Below are 17,955 nucleotides of genomic sequence, written 5' to 3'. Positions count from 1 at the left end.
TATCTATTTCGTGTCAAAAGCCAGGGGGCTCGTTCAACTACTTTTTTCTGTGTGCTGTTTCTTTGTTTATTTCCTGTTATGGTTCGCTTTGTGCCCGGAACCCGGGCTGTGGACAAGCCATTTGTGGCTATTATCTGGTCTCTTCGGGAAGCGGCGGCATTTTCCTTTGAGGACGTGTCCCCTCGCTAATCCGCCCTCCTGGTCTCTTGAACTTTAATGTCGCCTTCTGCCTGGCACATAGCTGGCGTTTTCCGTTCTGCAGCGCCTGTAGGACTAATTGTCGATTCCGCACTTGCGCCTTTTGCGGCAGGTTGTTTCCGCTCCTTTGGAGTGAGATGCCCAGCGCCCCTTCCTGATTTGTTTACTTTTCTTAATATTGCTGTGCGTGGGTGGGCGGTGGCTGAAGGACACACACTTCCTGAGTGCCTCGCTTTTGCTTTTCGCCGCGTCGTATATTGAGACGGATTACCTGCGCGCCCAATCCTGCACTACGTTTCTTCACTCTCCACTTGTTTCTTGCTGTACTTTCTTTTTGCACCTTTTTGGAATCATGTGTCCACGTGCTCGCAGCGCTCCCTACAAGCCTGTATATGCCCCGTATTCGGCCCATGTACTTCACTTGAAGAAGGCTGGACCCCAGCCGAAACGTCGTATTAAATGTTGTTATGTTTTTCGTGGTGATTCAGCTGCCGAGCCCTGTACTGATATATATATATATATATATGTATATATATATATATATAGTAAGGAAATGAGGGGCTCGTTGAGGAAATACAGAAAGATAGGTCAGCAGTCTACAACGCCAAAGGAGGCATGGGGGTGTGGTTAGGCTCTTTTCTTTTTCACTACGGTTAATGAAGTAAACACTTTTTTAAATATACAGAAGAAAGAAAGAAAGAAATGCACGCGCCCAGAGTGGGGACCGAACCCACGCCGAATCGTACACGTCGTACATTGAAGACGTTTTGGCTTTATGTAAGCGAGTGAACCGAGAAATGGCTGAGTCTGATCGAGTGAAGCACATCCTCAAGGGCATTTCTTCCTTTGCGTTCAACGCGCTCGCCGTGCAAAACCCGACCACCGTGGGTGATATCGTGACGATTTGTCAGCGCCTAACTGATCTCCAGGCCTTGCGCCTGCAGCCATCATCTTCCGACACAGTTGTACCTGACCAAGGCAACCTGCGAGCCATGATAAGAGCAATAATCCGCGAAGAGCTGCATGGGCAGGCGTCATCGAGCTTTCCGGTGGTGCAGCCACAGACATTCGGCTCCAGTCTGCGGGAGATTATCAAGGAAGAATTGGCCGCAGTCACGTGTTCTTCACCTACGAAGCCCGACTTTCGCGCCGGGCCTGCGCACTCTGATGTGGTTGCGATGCCACACATCCCGTCCTCGCCCTCCGTTCCTGAGGCTTCCCATGTTCACCTGGCCCCCGTCTCCGCTGCATACCAACCGGCCACATACCATGCACCATACTACCCACCATGGCGGCCGCCTCGCCCAACATGCTACTACTGCGGCATCCGGGGCCATATTTCCAAGTTCTGCCGACGGCGCCAGCGGGATGAACGTCAAGTATTTTCTACTCCGCCACGGGGTGATCCCCGGTCCACGTATGACTACCGACCGCAGCCATTTACCTATTCTCGCCGCCGCTCACCTTCTCCTCCGGACTCCGTTGATCATCGTGCCACCAGCAGGTCTGACCGCCGCCGATCCCCTTCACCTTTCCGTCGATTTTCGTCTCCCCTCCGTCCAGCCTCTCAGAACGTCGACCGCCACGCTGAAAACTAGGAGCCGCAGTTCAGGGAGGTAGAACTGCGTCACACGGAAAAAAGACAAGTCCTCCTGACCGGCCATGCAATATTTTGGAAGTTGTTGTTGAAGGAATTCCCGTCGAAGCTTTAGTGGACACTGGCGCGAGCATTTCCATTATTCATGCAGACTTGTGTTCGCGGCTACGGAAGGTCAGAACTCCTTATGTTGGTCCTGCTCTACGCGGCGCCAACAAAAATGTGATTCAGCCTTCCGGGCAGTGTACAGCGCGTGTATTCATCGAAGGCATCCCATCACATTCTATTCGCGGTATTAGCCCCATGTGCTCATCAGATGATCCTAGGTTGGGACTTCTTGTCATCAGCATCTGCTATCATTTCCTGTCGTGCACCCGCCCTTTCTCTTACTGACACGGCTTTCGACACGGTACCGGACGGGCGAATACGTCAATTGGTGTCAGCTTCCGATTTTGTCCTGCCTCCTGGAGAATCCGTATTTTCCATCACGTCTGACAGCATTGTCGATGGCGATGCGCTCATCGTGCCAGCTGGACACTTCATTCCCAAAGGACTTATGATACCGGCATGCCTTGTCCGTTTTTCTTCCGCTTCAGCTCTCGTAGCAGCTGTGAACACTACGACTGAACCCATTTTGCTACCTCAAGGCGCTACTATTGCTTCTGTGCCCCGCGACGATCCCGTAATCGTTCTTCCGGTCTCTTCACTTTCTTCGGACCAACCGAGCCACGCATCAAAGCCCTCGCCTTCCCTTTTTGCTAGTATCATCAGTTCTGACCTGACCTCGGATCAAAGAGAAGCATTGCTCAAGTTGTTGACTAAGCACCGAGGATCATTTGACTGCTACTCTTCCGTCCTTGGCCAGACCTCTGCCGCAACCCATCGAATCCCATCGAGGAGTTGTCCATCGAATCGAAACGGACAACTCCTGCATCGTCCGTTGCCGCCCATATCGTGTGTCTCCGTCAGAAAGAAAAATTATTCAGGAAAACGTGGATGATATGCTGAAGCGGGACATCATTCGGCCATCTTCGAGCTCTTGGTCATCACCCGTTGTACTAGTTCGGAAGAAAGACGGAAGCGTGCGATTTTGTGTCGATTACCGAGCCCTGAACAAGATAACTCGTAAAGATGTATACCCGATGCCGCGTATCGACGACGCTCTAGATACCTTGCAAGTGCACAATTTTTCTCCAGCCTTGACCTCCGGTCAGGATACTGGCAAATTCCTATGGATGAGGCCGACAAAGAAAAAACAGCCTTCGCCACACCAGATGGTTTGTTTGAGTTTAACATTATGCCTTTCGGGTTATGCAATGTGCCTGCAACCTTTGAGCGCATGATTGACAATGTTCTCCGTGGCTTAAAGTGGAAGACGTGCCTCTGCTACCTTGACGACATTGTTATCTTTTCTTCTACCTTTGACGAACACCTTCACCGTCTAGACGTAGTTTTAACGAGCCTCGCCAATGCTGGCTTGCAAATAAACACCAAAAAGTGTCGCCTTGCGAGCAAATCAATCAAAGTTCTGGGGCATGTCGTCAGCAGTGATGGAATTCGCCCCGATCCCGACAAGATCAACGCCGTAGTTAATTTTCCGCGACCTCTTCGTCAAAAAGACCTTCGAAGTTTTCTGGGCTTGGCGTCCTACTTCTGTAGGTTCATCCGCAATTTTGCCCAAATAGCGTCGCCACTCAATAAACTACTAGCATCGGCGACCCCTTTTACCTGGTCTGATGACTGCGAAGCTGCATTCCAGATACTCAAGGATGCCTTGACTTCTGGACCGGTTCTCTGCCACTTTGATGATGGTGCTCCCACTGTACTCCACACGGACGCCAGTGGACACGGTATTGGCGCGGTCCTCCTACAACGCAACTCATCATCAGTAGAGCAAGTTGTGGCCTATGCAAGCCGGACTTTAACACCTGCGGAGCAAAACTACACTATAACGGAAAAGGAATGCCTTGCCGTTGTTTGGTCCGTCCAAAAATTTAGACCGTACTTGCACGGGCGTCATTTCTTGGTTGTGACTGACCATCACGCGCTTTGCTGGTTGTCGTCACTGAAAAATTTGTCGGGCCGCCTCGGACGTTGGATTCTCCGTTTACAGGAATATGATTTTACAGTGACCTATAAGTCAGGGAAGAAACACATGGATGCGGACGCTCTTTCCCGCTGCCCGCTGTCGGCTCAGTCAGATGATAAGCATCCTGGTGTTAACTCCCTAATTTTGCCGATTGCACCTGCAGATTACGATACCTCCCACTTGCCTGATAACCTGATCTCTTTGCAGCGGTCTGACACGTACTGCCGAGACCTCATCAAACGCCTCGACGGCTTGGCGCAGCCTTCTAACAGCCGCTTGCGTCGCCAGCTGGACAAATTTCGACTTTTGAATGGCGCTCTGTACCACTACAATTACCATCCTACCGGCGACAGATGGGTTCCTGTGATTCCCCGTTCGCTTCGAAAGGAGATTCTAGAAGTTTCCCACGATGCCGCCACCGCTGGCCATCTGGCGTTTCGCAAAACATACGACCGCATCAAGAGCCGGTTCTTCTGGCCTGGCCTCGCCACCAGTGTCGCCAAGTATGTTGCATCTTGTGCTGCTTGCCAGCTTAGAAAACATAAAACCACTGTACCTGAGGGACTGTTACAACCAATGCCATGTCCGTCCGCTCCTTTCCACGTGGTGGGAATTGACTTGTACGGGCCCTTGCCATTGACGACAGCAGGTAACCGTTGGATCGTCACTGCGGTGGACCATTTAACCAGATACGCCGAAACTGCCCCGCTTCGTACCGGCTGCGCTTCAGAGGTGGCTCATTTCTTTCTAAAGGACATATTCTTGCGACACGGCCCTCCCCGCATTCTTCTCAGCGACCGCGGAAAAACCTTCCTCTCAACACTGCTGAATGAAGTTCTTCGCGCTGCTGGTACCGTCCACAAAACCACATCGAGCTACCATCCCCAAACAAATGGGCTGACTGAGCGATTTCACCGCACCCTCTCCAATATGCTTTCGTTTTATATAAGCCCTGACCACACGAATTGGGACACCGTTTTACCTTTCGTCACTTATGCGTACAACACCGCAACACAACGAACTACTGGCTTTTCGCCCTTCTTTCTTGTTTACGGCCGCCCTCCATCTTCCGTCCTCGATGCTGCTTTCTTTTCTGCACCTGCCCCTCCGCAAGCGGATGTCCCAGGAGAGTTTGTCTCTCGCCTTGAACACTGCCGCCGTCTCGCACAGTTGAACACCCAGGCCTGTCAAGAAGACCGCAAGTCTCGTCATGATGCGACGCATCGGACTGTTTCCTTTCAACCAGGCGATGAAGTGTTACTTGCGACTCCCATGCGTGCAGTGGGATTATGTGAAAAGTTACTTCCACGTTTCATCGGTCCTTACACCGTTCTGGAGCAGACTTCTCCAGTAAACTATCGAGTGGCTCCTACTCGCCCCACGTCCGACCGGCGGCGCCGCGAAACTGAAATTGTCCATGTCTCGCGCATCAAGCCGTTTCATCGGCGCCCCTCATCTCTTTAGCGCCTGGAGGCGCCCCTTCCGCCGCGGGGGGGGGGGGATATTGTGAGCATAGGCGCCATCGTTGTTTCATAACTGTTACTCGAATGGCCAATCCCACCTAGCAACTCATCATCAGTGTGGCGCACGCGAGCACCACACCATCTTCTTCATCTTCCTTCCTCGCGCCTTCTTCACCATCGCTTTTCACAACGGCGTCTCGGCGAGGTTGCGTCGTCATTAAACGCGTCCCTCAAGTCTCCCGTGTGCGAGTCTTGCAATATATATATATATATATATATATATATATATATATATATATATATAAGGTAAGTCCTCTTCCTTAAACGTCAGTAAACTTTTATTTTTATTTTTAAATGCGTTTCTCGTGTGTGTCTGTCTCTACTTACCTTATTTTTTCGCACTCTGTGAATTTTTGTTTCCAAACTATATGTGTATGTATGTATGTATATATATATATATATATATATATATATATATATATATATATATATATATATATATATATATATTGTAAAGGAGATAGCCGACGCCTGGGTAGTCGCTTAGAGAGGGGTTTATTCACGGTCGAGGCGTGCTGACGCAAGAGCCGAGAGCAGGGTTCCGCGAGACCAGGCGCCGAGCGTTCTTCTGCTTCTTCGTCTTCTTACACCTGATGCACCGCATACCCGCATCGGCGGATAGCGCTGCGTTAGTTCTACTTGCTCTGAGGCGTCCGCTCATACTCTTCGTTACAATCACCCCCCCGTCAAAGAGGAGCCATCCTGGCGTCTCACGGAGACGATACGATGAGTGGTTCGACGTAAGCTTTGAGGCGCTGAATGTGAACGAGCTCACGGCCGCGACAGCGCTGGTCGGCAGAAGGGGTGACCGGCTCGACAACGTAATTTACTGGAGACGTGCGTTCAACAACGCGGTAGGGGCCGTGGTATCTCGAAAGCAGTTTAGTAGATAGCCCAGGTGACTTATTCGGGACCCACAGCCAGACGAGAGAGCCGGGCGAAAAGCTGCAGGCAGGTGTGGACTCATCATGGCGAGTCTTCTGGCGAGCTTGTTCTTCGGTCGTGAAGGATCGCGCTAGCTGACGGCACTCTTCGGCATGTTTTACAACGTCAGAAATCGGCCTGGTTTCGGAAGCATCGGCGTGGTATGGAAGAATCGTGTCGATGGGGCAGGATGGCTCACGCCCATACAAAAGAAAAAAGGGAGAAAAGCCGGTTGTGGACTGTGTGGCGGTATTATAAGCGTATGTGACGAATGGAAGCAGGACATCCCAGTCAGAGTGATCCGACGCCACATACATAGCCAGCATGTCGCCCAGTGTACGGTTGAAGCGCTCGGTTAGGCCGTTGCACTGCGGATGGTAGGCCGTAGTGGTGCGATGGACGGTACGGCATGCTGTCAAAAGCGCCTCGATGACTTCCGATAGGAAAACCTTACCGCGGTCACTGAGGAGTTCGCGGGGCGCTCCATGACGCAGAATAAAATGGCGAAGAAGGAAGGACGCAACGTCGCGGGCCGTAGCAGCAGGTAACGCAGCAGTCTCGGCGTACCGGGTAAGATGGTCAACAGCTACGATGACCCAGCGGTTGCCAGCCGCGGTGCAAGGGAGAGGGCCATACAGATCAATTCCGATGCGGTCGAATGGTCTCATTGGACAAGGTAACGGTTGCATGGGGCCGGACGAACGCTGAGGCGGGGATTTACGGCGCTGACAGTGTGTGCAAGAGCGAACGTACTGGTGCACAAAGCTGTACATGCCCCGCCAGTAGTAGCGGAGCCGAAGACGTCGGTAGGTCTTCAGGGCACTGGCGTGGGCACAATGAGGCTCACTGTGAAAGGAACCACATATTTCTGAGCGCAAGTGGCGGGGGATGACGAGAAGCCACTTGCGCCCGTCGGAGTGATAGTTGCGTCGATACAACACGTTGTTATGAATGGCAAAGTGAGATGCCTGGCGCCTAAGTGCCCGAGACGCTGCAGTTGGGGTGGCACTGGACAGATGGTCGTAAAGGGCAGCGATCCACGGGTCTTTGCGTTGCTCGGTTGGCATGGAGGCAGCGTCCAGGGGAGCTACATAGCAGCTTGCGCTGGAAACGCTGTCAGCATCAGATGTCAAAGGAGAACGCGAAAGGGCATCAGCGTCGTTGTGCTTGCGTCCTGAGCGATATACAACACGAATATTGTAGTCCTGCAGACGGAGAGCCCACCGCGCAAGACGACCTGCTGGATCTTTTAGCGAGGACAACCAGCAAAGCGCGTGGTGATCGGTTACAACGTCGAAGGGGCGGCCATATAGGTAGGGTCTGAACTTCGTAAGGGCCCAAACAATGGCTAGACATTCTTTCTCAGTGACTGAATAGTTTGTCTCTGCTTTTGTGAGGGTGCGACTGGCGTAGGCGACCACGTATTCATCAAATCCGCGCTTCCTCTGAGCTAGGACTGCTCCCAACCCGATGCCGCTGGCGTCAGTGTGGATTTCCGTCGGGGCCGTGGGGTCGAAATGCCTCAAGATGGGCGGAGATGTCAACAGACGGCGTAGTGTGACAAACGCGTCGTCGCAAGCCTGTGACCACGCTGAGAGGCCATTGTCGCCACCGAGGAGCTGAGTTAGCGGAGCGCTGATGGATGCAAAGTTGCGTATGAAGCGGCGGAAATAAGAGCACAGGCCGAGGAAGCTGCGAAGAGCCTTCTGCGTGGTAGGTTTCGGGAATTCCGCCACCGCACGGAGCTTAGCTGGATCGGGAAGGATTCCATCCTTGCTAACGATGTGGCCGAGGATCATCAGCTGCCGAGCACCAAAGTGACATTTTTTTAAATTCAGTTGGAGTCCTGCTGCCGACATGCACGTCAGTATTTGGTCTAGGCAAACGAGATGCGTCGAGAAATCCCGAGAAAATACCACGACGTCGTCAAGGTAGCACAAACAAGTCTTCCACTTCAGGCCACGAAGAATGTTGTCCATCATTCTTTCGAATGTTGCGGGCGCGTTACATAGACCGAACGGCATGACGTTAAATTCGTACAAGCCGTCGGGAGTAACGAACGCCGTTTTAGGTCGATCTGCGTCTGCCATGGGGACTTGCCAATAACCTGAGCGTAAGTCGAGGGAGGAGAAAAATTCAGCTCCCTGCAAGCAGTCGAGGGCATCATCTATTCGTGGCAGAGGGTAGACATCCTTGCTAGTAATCTTGTTTAGACGTCGGTAGTCAACACAAAAGCGGATGGAGCCATCTTTCTTCTTCACAAGGACAACAGGGGAGGCCCATGGACTGTTTGATGGGCGGATAACACCACGCTGCAGCATGTCGTCTACCTGATCGTCAATAATGTGGCGTTCAGTGGTGGACACGCGGTAGGGTCGCTGCCGTACAGGTGCGTGGGATCCGCTGTCGATGTGGTGTGTTACAGTTGACGTTCGCCCGAGTGATGTCGTTGCAGAATCGAAGGACGACTGAAATCGATGTAGCAACTGCAGAAGTTGGTCTCGTTCTTGTGGAGTGAGATTTGCGTCGATAGCATGACGGAAAACTTCCGAGGGAGGCGGCGACGTTGGACATGGAGAAGAGAGCGCGTCGATCTCAACATGCGGCAAATCGTCGGACACATCTACGACGACGGCAGATCCTGTCGGCTCAATGGTGCCGAGACATTCACCGCGGAGCAGGGAACGGGAGCAGGAGTCGGGATTAGCGACAACGATTCTGGTGCGGCCGTCCGTAACAGTCAACATGGCGAAGGGCAACGGAATAGATCGGCGATAAACGAACAGGGAGGACGGCGTAAAGAGAACGTTTCCCTCAGAGACAGCGCTGCAGGATAAACTCACGAGGACGGCAGCAGATGGTGGAATGGTGGTATCCTCGGCAACGACAAGTTTTTGAAAAGGGGAACTGGTAGCAGGAAGGTCCAGGAAGGGAGAGAATTCAACTTCAGCGCGGCCGCAATTGATAACAGCTCTGTTCCGTGACAGGAAATCCCAACCCAAGATGACTTGATGTGAGCACGATGAGAGAACAATGAACTCGATGACGTACAGAATGTCCTGAATGACGACTCGTGCGGTGCATGCGCCCAAGGGATAAATGTGTTCTGCGGTAGCGGTGCGTAATGATAGTCCCGAGTGTGGCGTCGTCACCTTCTTTAAACGGCGGCATAATTTTGCGTCTATAACCGAAACGGCGGCTCCAGTGTCGATGAGTGCGACCGTAGCGACACCTTCGACGGCGACATCAATTACATTAGATGGGGAAAAGTTAGGTCTTCGGCTGTTTGATGACGACGCAGTTCTTGCCTCCGGAACTGCGGCATCTAGTTTTCCGCGTCGCTGGAGGCAGGACGGCGGCGCATAGGAGACAGAGAGCGTCGCCGTGGGGACATGGAACGACGATTGTTGAAGTCGCGCTGGTCAGACGGGTCAGACTCGAGCAGGGGACGAGTGGGCGGCACATTGAAAGGCGGCGACGAACGGTAACTATTCGGGGGAATTCCTCGCGGGGGTACCATGTTGCGACGGCAGTACCGGGCCACGTGTCCCGGAACGCAACACGAAAAACAGATGGGACGGTTGTCGGCCGTGCGCCAGGGATTGCCAGCTTGATATCCTGAACGCGGCGATGGCCTCACAGTGGTGATGGGAGGGGCGGCCATGGGGAAGCTGACCCTGGGCCTCGCTGCAACCTCAGCATATAGTGTCGGCGTGGCGTCGTGGAAAATCCTGGGCGCAGCGACGTCGGCAAATGGTCTAGCGGTGTTATCGGCGTAGGTCAAAGGAGCGGCCACAGGAGGATGCGGGCGTACACAAGGGAGTCCTTCGGCAACCTGCTCTTGGATGACGTGACGAACAGTAGCGGCAAGTGGGGAGCGCGGCGGTTCCGTGTACGGCAGCAGGGACAGCTGGCGAGCGACCTCTTCTCGCACCAATTGCTGGATGTGCTGGAGCATGGCGGGATTCTCATTGGCATCAGTGGCTAGGCTTGCCAAGGGCTCATGCATGACTTTGCGCCTCGTGAGTGCCCGCTCTTTGCGCAGCTCCTCGTAAGACAGGCAATTACTGATGATGTCGCTAACCGTTTGCGGGTTTTTAGCCAGCAACATCTGAAAAGCGTCGTCGTCAATGCCTTTCAGTATGTGCTTGACTTTGTCGTGTTCAGTCATATTGCTGTTTATCCGTTTGCAGAGGTCGACAACATCTTCAATATAACTTGTGAAAGTTTCACCCGCACGCTGTGCCCGTTCGCGCAAGCGCTGTTCTGCGTGAAGCTTTCGGACTGCTGGGCGGCCAAAAGTAAACAAAAAATCAGCCTTGAAATCAGCCCACGTCTTGAAGCGATGCGCGTTGTTCCCGTACCAAAGTTCAGCGACGGCGTGCAGGGAGAAGCTCACTTTGCTTAGTTTCGTAGCTTCGTTCCATTGATTATGCGTACTCACTCGCTCGAATGATGCCAGCCAATCTTCCGCGTCATTTTCATCGGCGCCGTTGAAGCCCGGTGGATCTCGCTCACGTATGCCCCCGGAGCACATCACAGTCGGCGGCGATGGCGTAGCGCTCTGGCTGCCTCCGGTGTTCATGGCTGCGGGGAGTTTGCGGCTCCGGAGTTCCAGGACTGGATCGATACCCCGCACCTCCACCACTTGTAAAGGAGATAGCCGACGCCTGGGTAGTCGCTTAGAGAGGGGTTTATTCACGGTCGAGGCGTGCAGACGCAAGAGCCGAGAGCAGGGTTCCGCGAGACCAGGCGCCGAGCGTTCTTCTGCTTCTTCGTCTTCTTACACCTGATGCACCGCATACCCGCATAGGCGGATAGCGCTGCGTTAGTTCTACTTGCTCTGAGGCGTCCGCTCATACTCTTCGTTACAATATATATATATATATATATATATATATATATATATATATATATATATATATATATATATATATATATATATATACATAAATATATATATATACACACAACATATACATACACACAACATATACATACACACAGACATAGAGTAAGAGACCTCGGTAACAGCAACAGCGGAGGGTGTACTGCTACGTTTCGACTTGAGAAAAGTCTTTCTGGATGTTTTTTTGGTCCTGCAGAAGGCAAGCGGACATGGTCCGCGCCTGTTCCACTGTTGCCCAGCCGGACGGACGCCTTCCCATAACGGGGCGCTAAGCCGAGTTTTCAGGTCTTTGTTAGGAGCTGCCGCTCAGCAGCTCAGCGACAACCCGTGGGCCGTCGGTCTCTCCCCTCCGCTGAGCCAAGCCAGAACACAAGCTGCTCAAGGGGATGTCGAGGAAAAAGGAGAAAATATACTGCCATGGTTTGGTAGCCGGCTTAGGGGACGACTGTAGATGCAAGGGAAGGAAAAAATGGATGTGCGAGGTGTTAAAAAATGTAACCAGTCTGCGGGGGCCAATAGTGATACTAACAGCGGCAAAGATATGTACGCTCGGGTAATAATGTAGACCCCAGAATTGTTTTGCTTATTTTATGGGTTATGGTTATGTGCGATATCCAAACCTTCAAATATCCCAATCAATTTTTTAGCAAATGTTTTGGGAACAAGGTAAAAAGAAGTTATTGCTGATACAGCACCGGCCCTAAGCAACAATACCGTACTTAAATTGCAAGATTGTGACGGAGAACTAGAAAAGGATTCCAAAGTTATGACACAATATTATAAAAGAGAAAGTAAAAATGTCAAAACGAGAAGAAGGATAGGAGTGAGCACGAAGAGCGGAAAAGGAGAGAAGGAAGAAAAATGAAAACAAAAATGGAAAAACATGAGCAAACAAGAAAGGAAGGAAAAATGGCGGGAGAAAGCCGGAAAAATCCACTCAACAAATGCTCACGCGTACATGTGATTTCGAGAGTCCAGTTCAGGCCACATGCACAGTGCCACTGATACAGTTAGGTAGACGACAATGTTTTAATGGCTGCAAGTGTGCCTGGGTCCTCATTTAAACCTTTTTTGATTGCGTTGAATCGGCATATGAGGTATGATTCACGCTGTTCTCGTTCTCCGTTTGACTTGCACCCCGTTTCTAAGAGCGTGCCGCTTAGTTTATCGAAAGAATGATCTGGCAGGCTCAGGTGTTTGGAGAGGGGCAGGGTCGGGCACGTTTTTGCGTGCACTTTGCGATTATTGAACCGGAGCCTGAAGGAGAGGTCCCTGTTTGCCCTATATATTGCATTCCATACACATTGCATTCAAGCAAACAAATCACATTGGAAGTGTCCCATGTCAAGTTCAAGCGAATTTTTAAAGAGTAGTCTGAGTTGGAGCTTTGAGCAGTGCTTGTCTGCTGCATTGTCTTGCAGACAAGGCACCGCGGCTTCAGGCATGGCCGGCATTCATTATGCGGGGACAGTGAATCTGTTCTTGCGTTCACAAGTGTATCTTTGAGATTGCGGGATCGTTGGTAGAAGACACCTGGATCGGACGGAAATGCCCGTTTGAGGTGTTCACTTTGTTCGAGAATGTTGTAGTGCTGCTTGAAGATGTTTTTTACGTTAGGAAAGTTGGCTCTATACATTAGGCGTAGGTTTGTTCGTTGGAGGTGATGTTGTAGGGGACGGTACGCAATTAGGTCCATGTGGTTGAGTGCTTCGGCTTTTTTTATGGCATTATCAGTTACATGTGCTGGGTACCCATGCTGTACCCTTGCTGTGGCGTGTACAGCATGTTTTTTTTAAATTTTGGCATTGGTAGTGAAATCTTCCGCTTTCGAGCCGATTCGTTTGAAATGGTGGGCCTGGCTATAAGGAATGCTGTTCTTACAGTGACGTGGGTGGTCGCTTTGGTAATGCAGATATTGCTGCCGATCCGTTGGCTTCCGATACAGCTTTGTCGAGAGTTCACCGTTTTCGATTTTCACTGTCACATCCAAGAAATTTATGCTCTCTTGAGAGTAGGTGTGAGTAAAATTATTGCTCGGGCGTGCAGAATTGTAAGAATCGATGAAGTGAAGGAGCTCATCCTCGGTGTAGGTCCAAATAAAAAAAATATCGTCAATGTACACCCGGCGGCAAAATAAGCCGGGGCATGGGCAAAATGCATCGCCGCAACATCTGACGCTGCACTTCTGGTGTCAAGACACCGATGTGCGCGTGCGCGTCCAGCCCCTGTATACTCGCCCCATTTTTTCTTTCGCTTCAAGCAGCGAAGCTGAAAGCACCGAGCGCTTGCCGCTAGGGGTAACCTTTTATGCTCAACACACCTCGCTGGCACATGCTCCGGCAGCAAACGGCGTGAGTAAAGCCCGCTTTGCTCTATATGCCTGGCTCTGACAAAGGATGCATTGCAACGAGAATTCGATATCTTCTTCGCTTCGCTGTCTAAACGCGAAACTTTTGGTCTGTGCCTGTGCCTATCAATTCAACGCGTATTGCAACCTATTGCAATTTTTGTTCTTTTTTGCCAAACCCAGGGCCACGCCGATCTCCGCTCACGGTTATTTTACCGCCAATACCTGCTTTAGAACTTGTGCAAGATGATGACTTTTCATCACAGCTTATTCGAGTGATCTATTTCTCGCCTCAATTTTTTTCCGTGTTGGTGTGCTCATTTTTATTACCAACCAACTGCATGTTTCAGGCAAACAATACAAAGACACGATAGAATGTATGTGGCACAAAATCGTCACTGAGACGGGCAAGACATGTTATCTGTTGCATCGGGGCACAGCGAGCAACGCACACTTCACCGCTGAAGCTGGCCGAAGCTGAAGAACCTACATGCGCCGCACCTTCGACGAAGGCGCGGTGCGTGTAGGCTCCCTAGCCGAAGCGTGTGTGAGCGAGACATGTTGGCGAAGAAAGTGACCTCTGTGACCAAACGTTGAATGTGCTCAGCTTGGCTGAAAGAAAAGACAGGGCAGTGAGCATGGCTGGACGCACACGCGCACATGGATGTCTCGACACCAGAAGTGCAGTGTCAGATGTCGCGGCGATGCATTTTGCCCCGCGCTCGCGTGCCCCGGCTTATTTTGCTGCCGGGTGTACCTCTCGTACAGGAGGGGTTTTAAGTGGGATTCAGACAGGAATGTGGCCTCTAACTGTCCCATAAACAGATTGGCGTAGCTTGGCGCCATCTCGCTTCCCATGGCGGTTCCGCCAACTTGCCGGAAGTACTCATTGTTGAATTCAAACGAATTCAGTTCTACAACGAGTGCCGCTAATCCCGCAACTACATGGCAGTCTGGGGTATCTGGTTGTTTATGGAGCGCATACATGCTGGTTAATGCGGCTATCCCTTCATTCCCTTCATTCCTTCATTCCCTATCATTCCCAAAGAAGACTTGTCTCAAGTCGAAATGTAGAAATAAACCCTCCACTGTTGCTCACGCCAGTTATATATATATCGACTGAGTTTCGAATATAAGGTAAGGTATAACTTTGAGATTACCGATATTGGAAAAAAACCTCACCTTATATTCAAATAAATACGGTAGGCGGTAGCGGTTCTTGAACACCTCGGAGTAGCGCAAACTCGACATGCCCACAAAAAGAAGGGAGTAGACAGAGCTCTTCTTGTTGTGTCTTTGAAGAGTTTGCGCTACTCCGAGGTGTTCCAAGGCGCCTTGGGGCCCACTGGCCAACTACTCACCGCAGCTCCCCATCACGGATATTGACGTCATTGTCGATGGCGTCGATCTCCTGCATGAAGTCCTCGTAACCTTATCGCAGATGGGCTCCACGCTGGGGTCGGATGTCTTGCGGCCCAAGGTGTGGGCGGTCACATCCCAGCCGTGATGCACGTACACCAGCCCCACACTGATCACCTTCGTGGTCCACTTCTTGGTGGCGTCCAGGGAGTGCATCGTCTCCACAAAGCCCCTGCAGAAGTATTGGTACTGAAAGTGACTGACATTTTGGTTACTGTGCTGCACCGGGAAAAAAACCACACATACTTCGTCCATTACAAGCTCTTCTTTGCATCTTGCCCGCACTAGTCGACATATTTTCTCAGCTCACGTGTTTTCTTGTCCACACATATTTATCGTCGTAGTTGCTGAAGTGATGCTTCACAGGATGCCAAAAAAAGTAATCGCAGCATGATGGCCAAAACATGGGCCAATGACGGCCGGTTTTAAGTACAGACCAGCAACCGGCCTGCTGCCTAGAAAACCGGTCGGGCCGGTCAAAAGAAAGGAAGGCGGTTCAGGTGTAGCTGCTTGGGTGCATTGATTAATCAATCAATCAGTGGAATTGTTAGTTTTGGGGGGAGCACTGCTTTATCAGCACAAAGTAGCAATCCAAATCAGCTGCCCTAGTTGATGATGATGGTTGGGGTTTTTTTTTGGCGCAAGGCCAGCTGGGGCAAAGAGCACCAAACAAAACTAGATAACACAAAAAGTAGGCATAAAACGTGTAAGCTAGAACAAACGTAACATAAATTAAAGGCAATCAATGCTGATGGGGCCAGTTTTGATTATGCATGATAAGAAATGAGGTTTAAAAACGTAACGTCTGACAAATACATAAAAACACTTTTAACGGGAACCAAACACAACGATGGGTGGAGTGTTGTCTGCAGAGTAGGGGAAACTGTTCGTGTCGTGTTCTGTCAAGTGCCTTGCATGTGATTAGGATGTGTACTATGGATAGGCCCTCCCCACACCTGCTACACAGAGGTGTTGAAGATCCCGTGAGCAGATGTGTGTGCCCTATCCGCAATCTAGCCAAGGCGACTTCTGTGTACCTGTTGCGAGTGTCGGTGGTGTATGGTACCAAGTGTGGTTTAATTAAGTCTAGTTTGTTGTCTGTCTGCGTACTCCGGTCTGTGTGCCATGTTTTGCGAACGTGTTGTCTGATGTGTGGCTTGATGTCAGTGCAGGGTACAGTTGTAATGTCAACTGTGTCTTGCAGTGCAGCACTGGTCTGCGGTCTCATTTTCTGCAATCCCAGAGTGACCTGGCACCCAGCACACGGTCACTTCGGGGTTTGACGCATGTACAGACATACTGGTATTAATGAGAAGATTGACCACATGGTTTTTAGAAGATTTTTGAGATGACAATGTCTGCACAGCACTTAAGGAATCAGTATACTAGATTATGGATTGGAGAATTGGAGTTGTAAGAATATGATTACCTACAAGAAGTATGCCGTAGGCCTCTGCCGTAAAGATACTTGCATTTGTGTTCATAGTTTTGCAGACATTAAAGGTGCCACCATGCGCAGCACAGGAAACAGTTGTGGCAGTTTTTGGAGCATCAGTGTAAAATTCAGCACAGTTATATTTGTGCTGCAGAGACAAGAAACGTTGCAAGATCGCGCTTCTGGGCACTTGATTTTTCTCGATCCTTGTCACAGATACATCACATAATATTGGGCGAAGTTGCCACGCTGCTAGCAATTCAGTAACGGAGGTTTCGATGGTGTCTGAAAACATGACATCAAGTTGTGACGCTTCTTGTCTTACTCTCGAAGGGAAGGGAGCAGAGATGGATGGACGATTAAAAAGGGTTTGAGATATGGGTGTATCATAAAAAACTGACCTCAAAGGATGGTGAGGCATTGATGAGATTTTGAAAGAATAAAGCAGGTCCATGTATGCCCGCTGCCGTTCTAGGCTCCATTTGTTGCACTCTACAAGGCGCCGCACACTAGGCAGAGCCCTAGATGAAGCACAGGGTCCAGCATTCTAAGGGATGTTTTACTTGCTGACCCATAAACAACGCTACCATAGTCCAATCGTGAACCTATCAAGCTAATAAAAACACGTAAAAGAAGTTGTTTGTCAGCGCCAAAAGAAATGTGCGAGAGAACCTTCAGGATAGTTATTGTTTTTAAGCATTTATGTTTTAGTTGTTTTACCGTATTTACCCGATTCTAACGCGCACCTTTTTTCCGAAAAAATAGGTCGAAAAATCGCATGCGCGTTAGAATCGGATACAAAACCGAAGCTGCCGAAACAGCGGAAATTTCGTCCCACCCATCGCCATCTCAAGATGGCGCCAAAGCTTTTAGCAACGATTTTTCGGACGCAGCAAGCCTAGGCGCCTAGGCTTTTCTATCGGCGTTCACACAAATAGTCAAGTCGTTTCACTTGCGCGCTTGATAACAGCAACGGCAGCAGCAGCTCCCACGCGTTTAAAATGGGCGGTCGGCTGAAGCGTGCACCTCTGGAGAAGTTCTCGGGATGGGCGTGCGAGGCGTGGGCCACGATCCCATCGACCATGGTTGAACGTTCGTTCAGAAGTGTGGCATCGCGAACGCGCTTGAAGGCACCGAGGCCGAGTTGTTGTGGTCAGCGGAGAGCGACGAGGAGCGAGATGAGTGAGATTACTTCGCGAAATAAATCGCCCGTTTCTCTCGAATTCGTTTGTCTGGGTCACAAAGACCCGTGCGCATTACAATCGTAGGTGCAAGTTTTTTCGTTTTTTTTGCCAGGAAAATCGGGTGCGCGTTAGAATCGGGGGCGCGTTAGAATCGGGTAAATACGGTATGTGTGGGATGAATGTGGGCTTTTCGTCAAGGATTATACCTAGAAACTTGTGTTCCTTTTTGACAGGAATCGAGACACCATTGAGTTTGATGTCTGGATGCGGCCGAATGCCACGCCTCTTGGAAAACACACACGTGCACTTTCCTGGATTAAATTTAAAACC

The 17,955-nt window shown here is 50.7% G+C and overlaps 2 protein-coding genes across 4 annotated transcripts in view; both read right to left on the bottom strand.

Moving 5' to 3' along the window:
• LOC144162425 (MYG1 exonuclease-like) overlaps window positions 1-17,955 on the bottom strand; it is a 59,994-nt gene that overhangs the window by 5,286 nt on the left and 36,753 nt on the right. For 2 of the 3 annotated variants that reach the window (XM_077692945.1, XM_077692946.1), the window contains one exon: window positions 14,949-15,178. In XM_077692945.1, coding sequence (XP_077549071.1) covers window positions 14,949-15,178 — 230 coding nt within the window. Of the gene's footprint in view, window positions 1-1,662; window positions 1,821-14,948; window positions 15,179-17,955 lie in introns of all 3 variants that reach the window. The other variant, XM_077692947.1, reaches the window with a different exon arrangement.
• LOC144161872 (uncharacterized) lies at window positions 8,356-11,103 on the bottom strand. Its single transcript, XM_077692448.1, has one exon. The coding sequence runs from the start codon at window positions 10,914-10,916 to the stop codon at window positions 9,657-9,659; it is 1,260 nt and encodes a 419-aa protein (XP_077548574.1). The 5' UTR covers window positions 10,917-11,103; the 3' UTR covers window positions 8,356-9,656.

This window comes from Haemaphysalis longicornis, unplaced genomic scaffold (assembly GCF_048455015.1).
Source record: "Haemaphysalis longicornis isolate Haplotype H1 unplaced genomic scaffold, Haemaphysalis longicornis Haplotype H1 scaffold_12, whole genome shotgun sequence".
In the NCBI taxonomy this organism is placed as follows: Eukaryota; Metazoa; Arthropoda; class Arachnida; order Ixodida; family Ixodidae; genus Haemaphysalis; species Haemaphysalis longicornis.
This window is presented reverse-complemented; position numbering and strand designations above follow the sequence as displayed.